At 37.0% G+C, this 18,426-nt stretch overlaps 1 protein-coding gene across 1 annotated transcript; it reads left to right on the top strand.

The window, feature by feature from the left end:
* Positions 1–12,004: 12,004 nt before the first annotated feature.
* Positions 12,005–18,326, top strand: LOC143555733 (putative UDP-N-acetylglucosamine--peptide N-acetylglucosaminyltransferase SPINDLY). The gene is made up of 18 exons (XM_077045238.1): positions 12,005–12,223; positions 12,848–13,293; positions 13,365–13,526; positions 13,604–13,779; positions 13,871–13,946; positions 14,040–14,168; positions 14,325–14,444; positions 14,536–14,604; positions 14,684–14,765; positions 15,068–15,162; positions 15,963–16,027; positions 16,129–16,327; positions 16,412–16,606; positions 16,687–16,781; positions 16,869–17,004; positions 17,084–17,301; positions 17,391–17,518; positions 17,584–18,326. The coding sequence occupies exons 2-18, from the start codon at positions 12,883–12,885 to the stop codon at positions 17,973–17,975; spliced, it is 2,748 nt and encodes a 915-aa protein (XP_076901353.1). The 5' UTR covers positions 12,005–12,223; positions 12,848–12,882; the 3' UTR covers positions 17,976–18,326.
* The last annotated feature ends 100 nt before the right edge of the window (positions 18,327–18,426 follow it).

Raw genomic sequence — 18,426 nt, forward strand, 5'->3', positions numbered from 1 at the left:
AAGCCATTATCAGAGAGGTACTTTTGTTTGGGGATCAACCCGACTACCCAACAGAGTACTCTGTAGCTGAAGTTACTGAAGTTCTGTAGGTCCCCCCGGGGCTTCGCCGATCGATACGAGATCCGCACGATGTCTAGGAGTGCGGAATCCTCCTAGACTCGTTTATTGGTGTAGAAGACGAAGAACACGATTAGACACAAACACATACACGAACAAACACACGAATGGGATAAACACATCTGCAGATCATTTATATAATAACCGAAACCACGTTACATACCGAACACGAAAACAAATGACGGCCGACCCGAGGTGAGCTCTACCTCGGGCCGTCCCACACGACTCTCCCTCTCGGTTTCTCTCTAGCTACTTGAACTGGACACACAATACTCTAATTTTCTAGATACTCAAACCTAAACAAGACACATATATATATATAAACAACTTCACGGGCTTGGGCCTGTAGGCGAAGTTGTTACAACTTCGCCTATGGCGAAGTTGTTCTAACTTCGCCTATGGCAGAAGTTGTTACAACTTCGCCTATAGCGAAGTTGTTCTAACTTCGTACTTCGTTTCCGCTGATCAGAATTGCATAGCGACGGTCACAAAATGCACCAACAGACTCCCCTTTGACCGTTGCTCTCAATTCTAACAAACACAAAAGATCATCTGTTACAAAACATGCACCAACAGACTCCCTCTTAACTGATGATCTTCTGTTTGCTCTTCAACCAGCCGTGTCTGAAACTGTCGTGTAGCTTCACAAATCTACCAATCACCCAGCGTCTTCCATATCAGATCTCCCCTTCAGTGTAAGCTTCTCCGACTATATAGATTGAGGTCTTTGAAATGCATGCATCCCCGTGCCTAATTGATCATCTCAACCAATCACGTGAGTCCTTCTGACTTCACCAACACGTGAAGTTGGGCTCCCTCCACAACTTCACCAACACGTCGGCATACGAAAAGGTTTAATCTTCAACTACTCAACATCAAGTGATCAATTTCGTCACAAAACCACCTTGACAGAATCTAACACACATGACCATTAATTAATCCGAAGCATCTTCAATCACCAGGGATAACGATCAAGAACATAAACACTTTAATTCCCGATTAAATCCAACTTGTTCCAGAATTTTTACTTTAATAAATAAGCATCACGTTTCAGGATCCAATTCTCGAACGCCTTGAAAATAACATAAATAATATGCTCCGACCGCAATCCAGTAATGACGAAAACCTTCAGTTCAATTTGATTTTCTTCAGTTGGTCAACCTCGAACAACAACAATTTCATTGCCCACAAACACCCAAATATGTGTCAATATCCAGTTTCAATCAATATCCCATTCACAACCTCAACTCCATATCCAGAGTTGACACGTATTTGTTCACACGTGAGACCAAGAGATAACAAGTTTCACTCGTTGACGGAACAACGTCTTCGGTCTCACAATAATCGTGTACACCTGGCCATACAGACGAAAACTCTTTTTTTTTTTCTTTTTTTTTTAACTTCGCCTAAAAGTCAACTTCGCCTCTCCTTAACTTCGCCTGTCCATAACTTCGCCTGACAGATAACTTCGCCTGAGATAAGCGAACTTGTGAGGTAGGCGAAGTTGTGAATAACTTCGCTTAACCTTATATCTTCGCCTAAACCCTAAAATTTAAGCGACAACTTCGCCTGAACCCCATAACTTCGCCTGCGGCGGCTGTTTGGCCAGAAACACATCAGAAACGTGCCAGAAACACCAAAACGCAGATCTCGAACCATAGCATAAGAGCCTAAGGCTCTGATACCAATTGTAGGTCCCCCCGGGGCTTCGCCGATCGATACGAGATCCGCACGATGTCTAGGAGTGCGGAATCCTCCTAGACTCGTTTATTGGTGTAGAAGACAAAGAACACGATTAGACACAAACACATACACGAACAAACACACGAATGGGATAAACACATCTACAGATCATTTATATAATAACCGAAACCACGTTACATATCGAACACGAAAACAAATGACGGCCGACCCGAGGTGAGCTCTACCTCGGGCCGTCCCACACGACTCTCCCTCTCGGTTTCTCTCTAGCTACTTGAACTGGACACACAATACTCTAATTTTCTGGATACTCAAACCTAAACAAGACACACATATATATATATAAACAACTTCACGGGCTTGGGCCTGTAGGCGAAGTTGTTACAACTTCGCCTATGGCGAAGTTGTTCTAACTTCGCCTATGGCAGAAGTTGTTACAACTTCGCCTATGGCGAAGTTGTTATAACTTCGCCTATAGCGAAGTTATTCTAACTTCGTACTTCGTTTCCGCTGATCAGAATTGCATAGCGACGGTCACAAAATGCACCAACAAGTTCTTACAAGAGTGGGGTATGAAGACACTTATCCACCGGCAATCAAGAAGTTGTTTCATCCTTACTGGAGATACCTACTGCACACGTTTTTTACATGTGTCTCAGGTGGAAAGGGAGGTTCAGATGAAATCAGTCACGCCCAAATGTCTGTCGTTGCTGCTCTGATCATGGGTTGGAATTACAACTATTCCAAGTTCGTTTTCAATGAAATGATGAGCAATCTAAGGGCAAATAAGAAGGAGATGTTTTTGATGTATCCAATGTTTTTACAGATGATTTTTGATTCTCATTACACCGACTTGGTTAAATCTGTTGAGACCTTGGATATGAAGTCTATGGGACCCAATTCCTTTGGGTTAATGAAGCAGTCAAGAAAAGGAGCCAAAGTGGTTTATAGGGGATTGAAACCCCTGGTAAAATTCGGTCGTTTTGCTGAGAGCGAAGCTGAGCCTATCGTAACTCAGGTTGCTGACGAACATGTGGCACCCGCTCAACCACGTGCTGCTACATTTGAGATTTCCGATGATGAGGAAGATGAATAAGAGCACCGTCAGCCAAGTACTCTTACAGATGATGAAAGATTAAAAGACCTTGAAGCTGCTAAAGTCCTATTTCAGTCAACTGCTCTGAAGCCCCCTCAGACAGTTACTGAAAACACTGAGGAAGTCTATGTTGAAGAACCAACTGCTGATCTCATTCATCGTAAATGAAAAAGGGATGATTCGAGATCGAGCGAGTTGGACAGTGAAGTCGAAACAACCATAGTAACACCAACACCAACACTCGCACCAGCACCAGAATCAACTACCAGCCCTTAATAACACACCGATCAACCAGAATCGCATGCTACAGAATCGCAAACTGAACCAGTTTCATCTACTACCGAACCATCATTTATGGAGTTGTTGTCCGGCGATTTCGGTGATGATTTTGATTTTGAAATAAATATTCCATACACTGATACTGCAGATATTCCTTCTGGGTCATCCGGTCAAATTGATCAAGGTCAGTCAAGTTCAGGTGTTTCAGAAAAGGTTGCTCAAATCCTTGCTATGCAGAAAAATTATCTTCAGAACAAGGGAAAAGGAGTGGTTCTTGAGAATGCTCCTGTGGATGTTCAGTGTAACATTCCGAAAGTTCTAAGATAATGTTAATTATATTACTTAATAGTAGAGGGGAAGTTTACTCGGGTAAGCGGAGAAATAAATAAATAGAGTAGGAGCTAGTATGGGTCGGGCTAGTGTTGGTTAATGGATATGGGTTATCGACTTGGGTCATGAAGGAAAGAAGGATGAGACCATGGGCTTAAGCCCATGATCCATAATTATAAAAGCCTTAATCACCCAATTATCATTCATTTTCTCATACTCCATACACCACCCAAAACACACACTTAGCTCTCCCTCATCCTACTCTCTCTCTCTAGCCGAAACCAAGAAGAAGAAGAAGGAGAATCGGTTTCCGACCCGAGGTAATGATAGTATGATGTTGTTTGAACCCAAACCCATTAGATTTAGTCACGCAACGACGAGCCGACACTGTTAAACTGTTAAAGTCACGAGATCCGGGTGGGTTCGGGTATAAACCGAACCTAATATGAGCTTAGGGATCACCCTAGCTCAGATCTGGATCGAACGGAACGAAAAACGGTGAAAATGGTGGTGAAATAAGCGAGATCTCGCTTTTCCGGCGAGATCCCGTTATTCCAGCAACGGCGGCGCCGGAAAGGCGGCGCCGGAGAATGTTTGTACGAGGATGTCAGAATAGTCTGACACTCTGACCTAACCCTAATTCGTTAACGGGAAGTTAACGAACTAGAGTTAACGAATTAGAAGTAATTCGTCAAGGTGATTCGCTAACGAAAGCTTAACGAACTAGCCTTAGTTCGTATCCAATTCGTTAAGGAGAAAGATGACGAACTAACTCCAATTCGTTAAGTAGTTCGTTAAGAAAGAACTGACGAATGAACTCCCAGTTCGTTAAGGGTTCAGCTCATTAAAAGACCAGTTCGCTATAAGGTCCAATTCGTTATGGAAGATAACGAACTAGGCAGTGTTGGGATAACGAATTAGGCTTAATTCGTTATAGCAAACAAGTGGGCGAATTAAATAATAATTTAAAATCGTAGTGAAAAATGTGATAAGACGGTCAATAGAAATAAAATTTTTTTAGGGGCTGCCAGGGGCTCGACCCCTTGGACCCTGCTAGGGGCTGCCGCCCCTAGACCCCGCTGCCAGGGGCGCTGCCCCCGGACCCCCGTTCTTTGTGGGTTATAAAAAGATAGAAATACGATATGAGTAGTGATAGTTAATTGATACGTATAACTCATATACAGTTAGCCGAGCTCAATTAAAGAAAGAGGTTGACAATTATCGGAGAAGGAAGTAGAGTTCAGGTGAGTTTCTAGGCCCATGTCCTTGTTATGTTTTCAGGGCTGTGTGCATACTCGATGTGAAGTGTGAATACATTTACCTTAAGTGGTAAGTGTATACTATAGAAGTCATACGAGGTAGTTATTATATAATGCTTGTCGGTGCGTGAACGATCTTCGGATATTGCACGTATTGCCAAGGATAGTGATTTCCAAGCGGTTGTTAGTGTGTATGAATGCTATGATGTGACTTGTTTATTATGTAAATGATGTAATGATATGAAGTGTGTTGTAGACAAGTAGAGGTAGAGTGTGTTAGAAGTGGCAAGAGTCTAGTAAGAGTGTTAGTGGCATGACGGTAGTACGTGGTAGGGTCCTATACGTGACTTCGTTATTAAAGTGGCATAACGTCATTCGTTATTAAAGTGGCTAAGTGGTAGGGGTAAATAAGAGGGTAAGTGGTAAGGTGAGCAGGTTAGATAGTGGGCTATGTGTCTTCGAATACGTATATGATGCATGTAGTGGTTGTATGATAAGTTTCTTGATAAACTAGAACTCACTCAGCGTAGCTGACTTTTAGTATGCACGCAGGTGAGCTGATTGTAGAGTTACATGAGGATGACACATGGCATGGATTGAACGGCTGGCATCTGAAGAAAGAAGAAAAGATGTTTTAAATATAATTTTTTGTGTTATGGTATCAAAGAAAAGATTTAATGTTTTGTAATAAACGGTTAAAGTTTTATATTCCGCAAAAGTTTTAATAAACTCTAATTTGTAGAACTGTGTTTATGAGTAAATCCGACGCTAATGTAGGGCTACCGGGAACGGGGCCTTACATTCAGGCTTTACAACGTCGAGTCTTTGAACTCGAGCAGGATTCAGTAATTAAAGATGTTTGTATCCAGGAACTTGAGGCTAGCAACTCAGATAAAGATTTTAAGATTAAAGAGCTGCAGTCTGGCATGGGAGGTTTAACAGCTATGTATCTCGATCTCCAACAAAAGCTCGTTCAGAAATTTGGAGATGAGTTCAAAAGTAATGAAGATATGGTATATCAAACTCCCATTGCTGATCAAGACAAAGATTCTGATGTTCATCCAGACGATAACATTGGTGTTAGTCGACAAGAAGAATCAGAGTCTCTAAAGCAATACTTGGATGCACCATCTGTCACAAAAGAAAAATATGACAGAATTAAAAGGAAACTACTTGAAAAGGGAAAGAAGAAGTTGCTGGTAATGAAGAACTCAGATCAGAATGTTGTATCTTCAGATCACTCAGAGAGATATGTTGTTACACTTCAAAAGGGGTTCTCTGATAAATACGGGGATCGATCTGGAGTTTTATCCTAGGGTTTCGACGTAGATAAGAATATGTGGTGGGTTAAGAGAAAGTCAGGAACAATGGAGTACTATAAAAAGATGAAAGACTTTAGTTCTTGGACTAAAGTTGATTTGAGTGATTTAATAAATGCTCCATTTACAAATCCATCAAATGACAAGCGGGGCTCAGATTTTTGGGAATTTTTGAAAAGACAAGTTGATCGAGGCTTCCCAAATATAAAGACTGCCGAGTCATTTTTGAAGAAAGCTAAAGGCGTTCAAGATCCGAGGACAGGAAATACAATGGTGAATGTAATGTGGCCTCCCACAAAGAAAGCTACTTACATTCCCGTACCAAATGCCATTCCCGATGGTACGTTGGATAATATGAGATTCTGGTTCTATGATTCTTTTACTGCCACAGTTGTTGTCAAACTACAAAAAGGGAAAGGTCAATACCGTTTTGTTGATCCTAAGGAATTGTTGAATTTCCATGAGAAGGATATCAAGACGCTCAGCACGTTTCAGATTGTTGCTGATGGTATTTTTGAAACAGCCGCTAAAGAATACACAAGCATGGTAGCGTCTATCATAAATAACAAGTTTTGGGCTGAAGGGTTGAAGGATGCGGATATTGATTACATGGAGCAAGAGTAAAGATAAAGCTACAAACCAAGGGGGAGATTGTTGGGCCTAGTTTTGTGGTTTGTACTTAATATAGTAATGTTTGGGCTTGGGTTTTGGAATTGTGTGTAGGCCGAGAACACTTATGTGTTCTCGGTGGGCTTTTGGTTGTTTGGGCCGGCTTAGTTAGTTGCTATGCCTATATATAGTCATGTTATGTATAGGGTTAAAGGTTGTTCATTCATAGTATTGTGATCGATCATTGTAAGTGCTTAAGTACCCGACGTATTCAATAATATACGTGTGTTTTGAAGCAATTCCGTGTTACTTTTACTGTTCTTATTCGTGTTCTTGAATCACCGAGTGTTGGTATTCCGCACCAATACTCGTTTAGTTGATATCAAATTGTAGTGATCCAGATTCGGGACTTACACGTGGCGACACATTGTGCCACCGTCTGCCACGTGGCACACGTGTCAAAACATGTCAGACAACCCATCGCGCTACGCGATGGGCCTCTCTTCTGATCCATCGCGTATCGCGATGGGTCAGAAAAACAGAATTTATAATTTTAACCTTTGAGTTTGGAAATTGACAGAATTGGTCCCTTGACTTAAGAATTTTGATATTTTTGGCTCGAAATTTCCGTGATGTTACAGCCTCTTCTTCGTTAAGCGAACTTGAACGATCCATTTTCTTTAAAGTTGCACGTAAATCTAGAAAATCAGCACGTTCAAAACAGTAAAATCCTTTAAATGGTCAAACCAGTTTATACGCCCACAACTAAATGTAGCGTATAACCCAACTTACTTATGCGTCCAAAAACCAAGCGGATACCCAAGTCAATGTATAACCTATTAAGCGTGTAACAGCTTATGCGTTCAAAAAACCTTATGCGTCCAAGAGTTATGCGCCCAAACCTTTATACAAAGATCTAGTCACTTATACGTCCGGAAATCAAAACATATACGACCAAGGAGATTTATACGTGCAAAATTAACACTTATACGGAAGATGAAACAAGACTTATACGCCCCAAACTTTCCAACGTATACGGAAATTACCACTTATACGGCCAACCTTATACGTCCAAAGTTAATTCAAACCACACAATCAGCCTATGCGGAAAAGCAAAAACGAGTAATTGAATTTGTTCAATCTAAATGTGGTGAATCGTAAGTGTAACAATATGCTGCAGCTCGTGTAATTCAATTTTCAATTTTTATCAATCAAGCCGTCATCTTTGACCTTCAACTTAAATGGTTACTAATAGCCCCATATTGATTGACAAATTAAAGAACTTATGCGGCAATTAGAACTTCAGCATGTGAGCCATCCTTGTTTGACTATACTCAATCAAAACGTGGCCACATGAAAACGTATAACTCAGTTTGTAAAATTGATCAGCCACCCTTCTTGACTATCCTTATACGGAGCTTACCAAACAAAAGTTATACGGAGGATTTAACAAACCTATACTTCTGGACAGACTGTAACAAACTTTTCATTTCTTGAATTTGATTATCAACTTGAACCGGATAAAATCACTCATGCAGAAATGAATAGTATGTATCAACAAATCAAATCACCGAAACAATTTGATTTTGAACCGTAAACACGTGAGTAATTGAAGAATTTAAAACGGGTATTACTTTGACTTTGAATTTTTCAAAAACGAACCGAATTGATGTGTTTGATCCAGAAGCAAACACAAGCCTATGCTTTGATACCACTTGAAAGGGCGTATTAAGGATCGACGTTACGATATGTTTACTCTACGATGATCAATGGCGGAAACACTAATCAAAGGGATAAACACATGCAATTCACACAAACATTCTCTATTATTGATATGGAGATGAAAGCTCTCAAGATTACAAGATATGACTCTCTAGGATTATGAATAAATGGATGGATACAAAATATGACATGAAAGTCTCCTATTTATGCTAAAACACTATGGACCATATAAGTGGGTGTGGCGTATAAGCTTATACACCCGTATAAGCTTATACGTTGACCAGCTTATACGTTCCTTACAACATATCTAACAATAATAGCTCGTTTAACCAATCCAAGACCTAGCGATAGACAAAAATGCTCTAATAGTTATGACGTCTAAAGGACAATAACAAACCCGATGAATGTTGATGAATGAGTGATGTTTGACACCCCAAAGGTTAATATATGATGGACGTTGGAGGCTCATAATAAGTGCAACGTTTGAAGATTTTTTTTCCTTTTAGTTTGAATGTGTTTTGCTTTCTAAGGCATTTTTCTCATGTTTCCAATTTGGTTTGATTTGTGCTATTGGATTTTTTTTATATACCGTATGAATTTATGTTTGTTACATAATTTGGTATTTTATATTTTAAGGTAATATGTTAATATAAGTCTTTAACATACCATGTTTTTGATAAAGTAAATGTCTTTTGAATTTATTAGACTTAATTTTTGAATTCTTTTACTTTTCAAAACATATACTTATATAACACTTTCATTTTGTTGTCTTCTTTGTTGTTAAAAATTAGATCATTTACCCATGGTATATGATTTTCCAAATCATTAATAATATTAAACATTTTATTGAAGTTATAATAATATAGTGATCACTTAGATAATTTGTACTCAACATGTTATCTACTATTTGTTAACCAATAAAAACAAATTTATACTCACAAAAACCATGAGTAACAAACTAGATTATTTGTCAACTATAAGGTGTGATGTTCCTAACAAATTTTTAATTCATGTTGGTTAAATATGTAGTCAATTGGACCTAGTTCATTTTTCTTTACCACCTCCTAGATTTCTTGGTTGAATATGAATCTGAAGTTCATGGTAGACACAAATCATTACTTTACACTAACCACACACTTTTTAGTTTATGAATTTAATTTTTTTAACTTTTAATTGTGTTTCTAAATATTGTACTTTGTATGTTATTTTGGTTTAACTTTATGTTTGACAATCATTTATTTTCGTCATAGCTATATATCATATTGTTGTCCCATAATACATATTACAAATTACAATGTAATGTACAATTATATTTGTTTGTTAGACGATTTCTAAATGTCCACATGTGTCGTACACGGGTTAATAACCTAGTTAGGAAAAAGGGTGTTCCTAAGTTTTTTGAAGGAGGGAAACAAAAAGAAAGGGATTAATATGGAAGGAAAATTGACCACAATTTCAATCTTTTCAAATCAGAAAGAATTGGAGAGAAAAAAAAGTGAAACAAAATTAATCAAACTCAAATTACAAAAATACCTCATCCTATTAATTTTAGGTCTTCGTTGTTTTTTTACTCGTAATCAAATTAACGCCTACTCCGAAGCCTCAAGCACATCGCCCACCACCTGCAAATCCTTTCTTGTGAGTATTAGTTCAATGAGATTATGATTACCGATCAAAGCATAACTCTTTTGTCTTTTCCTTTTTTTTTCTAGACACTGAATTGAGACTTTCAAACGATATGCATCAATGACATACATATATGTTGCTTTCGATTCAACTCGGGTTATTATATATATGATTATTAATATAAATGATATTATTAGGTGATAACTATTAGTATCATTATTATAAGATATGCACTAGAAGTTATTTAATTAGGATATGGTTCATTTAAATTATAATTTGAATTCTTAATACCATGTTTGGCTCGTATGTAATATTGAAGCATAGCTTAATTTGCACCATTTTTTTGTGTGTTATGGCTCATAAACTAACCATAGTAGGAATTATAATTTTGCTGTGAAAGTTTGTTTATTTTTGGATGCAAGATTGAAAAACAGATGAGGGGTTGTTAAAGAATACAAAGGCCATCGTGAAGCTCATAATATAACTAAATACTTATAAGAAACATGGGTATAGTTGTAAAATTGCAAGTCTTCTTTCTTTTCCTTTCAATTTAGAAACACATGGAAGCTTTAGTTTCTTTTTATCTCCTTCAAACTCGGAAACACGATAGTAACTTCCATGTTTTCCTTTCCATTTCTTTCTTTTCTTTTATTAATTCCCTTTCCTTTCTTTTATCTATTAAACTCGGGAACACGGTGTTAGGGAGAGAAATAGAGGTGAGAGACAGGTGACTGGAAGAATGAAGCGATCGATAAATAAAGTAAGTAAATAACACGTAGCATAAACGTTGAACTCGAATTATAAAACGTGTCAGAATTATGGTGCATAATATACATGTAACATATGCATAAAATATGCTATTAGTAGAAAAATAATAAAATGTGAGAGACCCCTTACTTTAAAATAATATAGATATAATATCAAACTGAAAACTAATTCGAATCCTTTGTTTCTATTCTTTTGTTTTAATCATTTATAGCTCTGGCTCGGTCTTGTCTTCAAACACACCTATGTATAGGGTGTTTATTGATTTGTCCCTCAGTTTGTTTGGTGAGTATTTTTCAATCGAAACAGAAAACATAACATAAGGAAATTTAGATACTTTTAAACCAAACCAAAAATTGAATTCAAATTTAGTTTGTTTTTCGGTTTCGACTGAATAAACCATCACCCTAACGCTATGTTCTCGAGTTCCACTTAAGAAAGGAAAGTGAAGAAAAGAAAGAGAGGCTTCTGTTCTCGAGTTTTATTTAAAGAAGAAAAGAAAAAGAAAGAAAAAAAAGTGTTTCTTAATTTCATTTAAAAGAATAAAAAAATGAAAAAAAAAATAAAAGTGAGGTTTTCTTTTTAAAATGGAAGGAAATGAAGGAAGGAAGGAAATTGAATGGAAAATGGAAAGAAAGGGAAGATGAAATGAATAGAAAAGAAAGGAACGGAAATATTTTCCTTAACATATTTACGTTCATTATTATTTTTTGTTGAATGAATAGAAAGAAAGGAAAGGAAATGTGTATCTTGTATAATCCAAGGACTACTTTAGTAGTAGTTTCTAAAACTATAATAATAATATTTTTTTTTTGAACGGCCAACTAAGTAACGCCGGGTACTTCGTACACGGCCCCCATTGGCTAAAGGTAGCCCGAGCCGGCCACTAGTCCGGACTGCAGAGCCCTTAACGGTCCACCTATTGAGGGATTCATCGGAAAAACCCGACCCCCACGCCCGCCAAATGACACGACAGCGAGAAGCCGGTAAAACCGGGTGAGATCAGACTCGAACTCTAGCAAGCCAGAGTCATCCCTCACTAGTAAATGATTGCTCTATCACTGGGTCAAATCCAATAATAATAATAATAATAATAATAATAATAATAATTATTATTATTATTATTATTATTTTGATAATTATTAATATTTATTTATTATTGGGTCCATCCAGGCAAGAGGGTTACAGTGGAACGCGGGCAAAATCATAGACGGAACACAACACCTAACATTTGACTACAAACCACCACCGCCGCCGCCGCCGCCGCGGTGGCGCTCCGTTCACTCACCGTCATCCTACCACCGTGTCGGTGACTGTGGCGGAACTAACACTCTCAACTTCATCGACACTCACAAAAACCCTACCAAAGCCTCCCTGTCAGTCAATCAGCGCCAACATAAGTAAGCTATTCTTCTTCAAAACGACTCCGTTTTGAATGCGTATTTAGGTTTTCGAGTTTCGCATTTTGTTATAATTAGATAGCGGTTTTGAATTCGAATCATGCTAATAATTTAGGTTTTCTTCATTTGGTAATTTGACTTTGCGTTACTGCTTGATCCGTATTGTTTGAGGCTAGTATTTGTCATGTGCTCTGTTAGGGTTTTGGAGTGGATCACTACACCTTTTTTGTGCTTGTGTTTAGGTTTTAGGGGCCAACCGGATACTTTTTTGTATCTTTTTATATTTTGTACAAATAGACCAATAGGCTAATCCACATTACCATCAATTTTTCAATTTGTAGCACTACTTTTCAATCTTTGTTTTTAGTACGTATCTAGGTTTTTGACTTTGTACTTTGGTGTGTGGTGTTTTTATTATAATTAAACAGCGGATATGAATTCGAATCACGTTTATTATAATTTACTTTATGTTATTGGAAGTAATGCTAAATCCTTGATTCGTTTTGTTTGAGGTTAGGTTTTTTAAGTCTATGCGTGTTTGTTACGTTTATTTGTCTGTTAGGGTTTTGTGGAAATAGATCAATACACTAATCCACATTATTATTAAAATTAATTTTGTTGCAGTTGGTTTAGGAATCTTAGGTTTTAGGTTTACCAAGATGACATTGACAGAGAAGGATGTTGATGGGGAGAAAGAGAAGGGTCAAGTTAAAGATAATGGTTATTTGAAAGCAGTTGAACCGTCATTAACTGTTAGCAATTTGACAAAGTGTACCAGTCCAGTAACAAACAGTTGTGAGGAGAAAGATGCACTTGGTTATGCTAATGTTTTACGGTCTAGAAACAAGTTTGTGGAAGCTCTGGGTATATATGAAAGTATACTAGAGAAAGATAATGGGATTGTTGAGGCTCATATTGGCAAAGGAATTTGTTTGCAGATGCAAAATAAGGGAAAGCAGGCATTTGAGAGCTTTTCTGAGGCTGTTAAGTTGGATCCCGAAAACCCTTGTGCTCTCACTCATTGTGGTATATTGTATAAAGATGAAGGCCGATTGGTGGATGCTGCTGAGGTATTGCTGTGTTGTACTTAATACTATTATCAATTAAGAGAGCATTATACAAATCTTGATGTTATATGCAGTCATACCGCAAGGCTTTGGGAGCAGATCCATCATATAAACCAGCAGCAGAATGTCTGGCAATTGTACTTACAGATATTGGAACTAGTTTAAAGCTTGCTGGCAACACACAAGAGGGAATTCAGAACTATTATGATGCTATCAAGATTGACCCTCATTATGCTGTAAGCTCATCTTCTTTTGTTTAAGGTTTCATTCTGTTTAGTGTATTCTTAATGTTTATTATTGGTTTTTTTGGCAGCCTGCATATTACAATCTCGGAGTTGTTTATTCTGAAATGATGCAATATGATACAGCACTTAATTGCTATGAGAAGGCTGTATTGGAAAGGCCTATGTATGCTGAAGCATATTGTAACATGGGTGTGATTTATAAAAACCGTGGAGATTTGGAATCGGCTATTGCTTGTTATGAGAGGTTATGAATGTTTATTTATTTTTTATCATTGAGGCATCCATTATTTTATATTTGCTAATATTCTATGAATGGTTTTCTTGTATTTTTTCAGGTGTTTGGCTGTGTCACCCAACTTTGAGATTGCTAAGAATAATATGGCAATTGCTTTGACAGATTTAGGTACAAAGGTAATACAATTTTGTACACATGTTTTCTTAGTTACATTTAATGGTTTTATTTATATTTTTTATGGTTATTGTATAATACTCACATATTTTCAGGTAAAATTGGAGGGAGATATTAACCAAGGTGTGGCATATTACAAAAAAGCTTTATACTATAACTGGCATTATGCAGATGCTATGTACAATCTTGGGGTTGCATATGGGGAAATGCTTAAGTTTGAAATGGTAAAGTTGATGGATGTTTTTGTGTTCTTTTTGCTTCATTAATCATTATATTGTTAATCCATTTTTATTAGCTTTTGTATAGTATACTTTTAGTCATATGTAGCGCCATCGTGTTAATTTCTATAAATTGTAGTAAGCTCTCACTTCTGTTTGCAGGCAATTGTGTTCTATGAACTTGCTTTCCACTTTAATCCTCATTGTGCGGAGGCATGCAATAATCTTGGAGTTATTTATAAGGATCGAGACAACCTTGATAAAGCTGTGGAGTGTTATCAGGTTATTCATTTCAACATTGCAAGTATTTGTGTTTCATGATTAATAGAGGTAGAACTTATTCTAATACATTTTTGTTGGTTTTCTTTTGAAGTTGGCTTTGTCAATTAAACCTAATTTCTCTCAGTCGTTGAACAACCTTGGAGTAGTCTACACAGTGCAGGTATAAATGAATCCATCAGAATTTAACAGGACGATATAATTTTACTGTTACTTATTGCATTTTAAATAAATATGTATAGGGTAAAATGGATGCTGCTGCTAGCATGATCGAGAAAGCAATTGTGGCGAATCCTACTTATGCAGAAGCTTACAATAACTTAGGTTTGTTTCTAGCATAATCATACACTGTAATCATTAACGTTTTTAGCAGATTGTAGTTATTTTGAGCGTTTATTAGGTGTGCAAATCACTGCATATTTGGATAGTGTAAAATGTATAAAGTTTCTAGACTTGTAGCGAGTTCTATTATCTATATGCCACCTTGATTTTGTTCAACAAGGTTCATCTTTAAAGTAAAAGTTTACTAGCTGCTGTCTTACAGTTTCTTTATAGTATTTTTCTTTTATTCTTACATTTGATGCGTAATATGTTATTGATCATTTGTTGCTAATTGTTACGTGTAGGGGTTTTATACAGAGATGCTGGGAGTATAACTTTGGCAATTGAAGCGTACGAACAGTGTCTTACGATAGACCCAGATTCTCGCAACGCAGGCCAGGTATCATTATATGCATTTACTTCTTCTCTAGTTTATAGTTATTAGATAATCACGTGGATTGCCTTAAAAAGGAGAAAGCATGATACCTGAATGGGAAGCACTTTTTTTGTTTACCTCTCAAAATGGAGACATAATGTGTAGTCGTGATTCATTACCATTTGATGTTAATAGAGATTACTAACCATATGAACAGCAAGTAGTGTTTGTTAAATCTGAATGAAAAGGTGCTATCGTGGGATATCGGTAATTTTAATAACATGCAAAGATTGTATATATAGCACTTTAACACTAACAATTCAGTATACTCTCCTACTATTTACAAATTATCCTTTTACAAGGTTCAAAACACTTACAATTGTAGCAAGTAGGAACTGATTAAGACTCAAACCACCAACATAAAACGCTAAAAGTTGAAAATTAAGACTTAAAAACACTGATATCGGGAATATTGGTGATATATCGGTGAATTATCGGCGAAATATCGGTCAATATCGCCGATGTTATCGGTACTGAGATTCTGACCGATATTTCACAAAAGGACCGATAACCGAGATACCACCGATATGCCACCTAGATTGACTGCATAGAGTAAAATAATTGTTTTGTTGCACACATATTTTCGGATATTAGTCAGCTACTTAGGTAATTTTTGCTTACAAAAAAACGAGGAGCTTGTAATTTGGTAATTGGTATATACTGACATGCGAACTAATAGTTGAAGAGAGTTAATAAATCTTTACCTCATGATTGAGCTTATTTTAACATTTTTCTTATTTCTGCACATTGACTATTTGTTGCAGAACCGATTACTCGCAATGAACTACATTAACGAGGGAACAGATTCTAAATTATTTGAAGCTCACAGGTTCTTTTAGCTATTACACATGTTAAATGTATATATTTTGTATATTGTTAGTTTGAGATTACATACTTATATATGTATGAAACTTATATGACTTATTACAGGGACTGGGGCTGTCGGTTTATGAGATTACATCCTCAGTATACTTCGTGGGGCAATTTAAAAGATCCAGAAAGACCACTTGTTATTGGATACGTGTCTCCTGATTATTTTACACATTCTGTATCTTATTTCATTGAAGCACCTCTTTTCTATCATGACTATGTTAACTATAAGGTGGTTGTTTACTCGGCGGTTGTTAAGGTAAAGTGTCTGTCTACATGCCATTCACACGTCTAATATTTCATTTTATTCACTATATATATATGCTATTTAAAAATGTTGCAGGCAGATGCAAAAACATTTAAGTTCAGAGATATAGTTTTGAAAAGAGGAGGCGTATGGAGAGATATTTATGGAGTTGATGAGAAGAAGGTTGCAAGCATGGTTCGAGAAGATAAAGTTGATATTTTGGTGGAACTTACCGGTCATACCGCTAATAATAAGCTGGGAATGATGGCTTGCCGCCCTGCACCACTTCAGGTTATCAATTAATAAATTTATTATTATTTACTTTTGAATTCAACATGCTGCTTATATTATTCTGGCTTTATACACTTAAGGTGACGTGGATTGGATACCCGAATACCACTGGTTTGCCTACTATTGACTACCGAATTACCGACGCCTTGGCTGACCCTCTTGATACAAAGCAGAAGTACAGTTTTTTTAGATATATTCTCTAGAAAATAATATATTATTACTATGGATATTGAACTCAGTGGAAGCATTGCATTGTTTACAGGCATGTTGAGGATCTTGTTCGTCTACCAGGATGCTTTCTTTGCTATACACCGTCTCCCGAGGCCGGGCCCACATCACCTGCACCTGCTCTTTCCAATGGCTTTGTCAAATTTGGTAGTTTCAACAATTTAGCAAAGGTAAGGAAGAAGGGTAGTTTTGTAATTTCCTATTTTAATGGACTTTTTTTTACTATTGAAATTTTTTACTTTGTATCAGATAACCCCAAAAGTGCTGCAAGTTTGGGCCAAAATTTTATGTGCAGTTCCAAACTCTAGGCTTATTGTGAAGTGTAAGCCTTTCTGCTGTGAAAGTGTAAGACAGAAATTTCTATCAACATTGGAGCAGTTAGGTTTGGAATCACTTCGCGTGGATCTCGTGCCTTTGATTTTATTCAATCATGATCATATGCAAGCATATTCTCTTATGGACATTAGGTAAACCCTTCATTTTATAAATTTTTAAGTTTAGACGTTTGAAGATATAATACTATTAGGCTTATTCTTTTTTGTGTGTATTTCTGTAGCTTGGATACCTTTCCATATGCAGGAACTACAACCACATGCGAATCTCTTTACATGGGAGTGCCATGTGTCACCATGGGTGGTTCGGTTCACGCACATAATGTCGGTGTCAGTCTTCTAACTGCAGTTGGTAAGATTTTTTTAATTAATTATTTTAATATTGTATATTTTTAATTATATAACTTTAAATTTCAGGATTAGAACGACTGGTTGCAAAAAGCGAAGATGAGTATATTAAGCTGGCAATACAATTGGCTTCTGATATTACATCACTTTCAAATCTCAGAATGAATTTAAGAAACCAGATGTCCAAATCCTCTTTGTGTAATGGATCCAAGTTTATTACTGGTTTGGAGTCCTCTTATCGCGACATGTGGCGTGAATACTGTAAAGGTAAAGTTCCATCTTTAAAGCACATGGAAACACTTCAGAATTATACACCACAGTTTACTTCTTTGCTATCTAAAGATGACCCTTTTGGGCCGGTTAAGGAAAACGGGTTCAATTTAGGGCCTCCGTGTTTATTAACAAGTGAAGAAAGCGGGAGTCGGTCAAACCAGTCGTCAAGCACAGGTCAGTCAAAGTGATGTAGGGTTAGAAAGGCGTATATGTTGAGATACACAATTTTTATAGTAGTGTAGAATGTTCTGTAATTTGTGTTGCCTTGCAGGCCGTAAGCTATTTGTGTCATATTTTGAGTGTTGTTGGCTGGCTGGTTTGCCATTTACTTAAATGTAGAAAGTTAGAACAGTGAAACATGATGATTATTGATGAATTATGTTGTGTTTCTGGTCGCTTTTTGCTTGGGAAATTGAGACAAATGGTGATAATGTTTTATTTAACTTATTGAATACAAATGAGTTTAGACAATTTTAAAATGAAAAAAGATACTATAGAGGTGGGCACACCGGGTTTTTTGGGAACGAAGTTCTGGGTTTGGTCAACAAAAAATTAAAAACCGGGTCAGGTAGGAACCGTTTCCGGGTATGGTCGGGTTTTTGACCAGGTTTGCCAGCTGTTTATTGGGTTTTGGCCGGG

The sequence above is a fragment of the Bidens hawaiensis genome, unplaced genomic scaffold (genome assembly GCF_021521415.1).
Source record: "Bidens hawaiensis isolate Kalapana, Puna unplaced genomic scaffold, B.hawaiensis_p1.1 tig00018272_1, whole genome shotgun sequence".
Classification (NCBI taxonomy): Eukaryota; Viridiplantae; Streptophyta; class Magnoliopsida; order Asterales; family Asteraceae; genus Bidens; species Bidens hawaiensis.

Coding starts and splice junctions, on each gene's coding strand:
- LOC143555733 (XM_077045238.1), top strand. CDS start 12,883: ATGACATTGACAGAGAAGGATGTTGATGGGGAGAAAGAGAAGGGTCAA. Junction 14,766..15,067: donor AGAAGCTTACAATAACTTAG/GTTTGTTTCTAG, acceptor TGTTACGTGTAG/GGGTTTTATACAGAGATGCT. Junction 16,328..16,411: donor TTTACTCGGCGGTTGTTAAG/GTAAAGTGTCTG, acceptor AAAATGTTGCAG/GCAGATGCAAAAACATTTAA.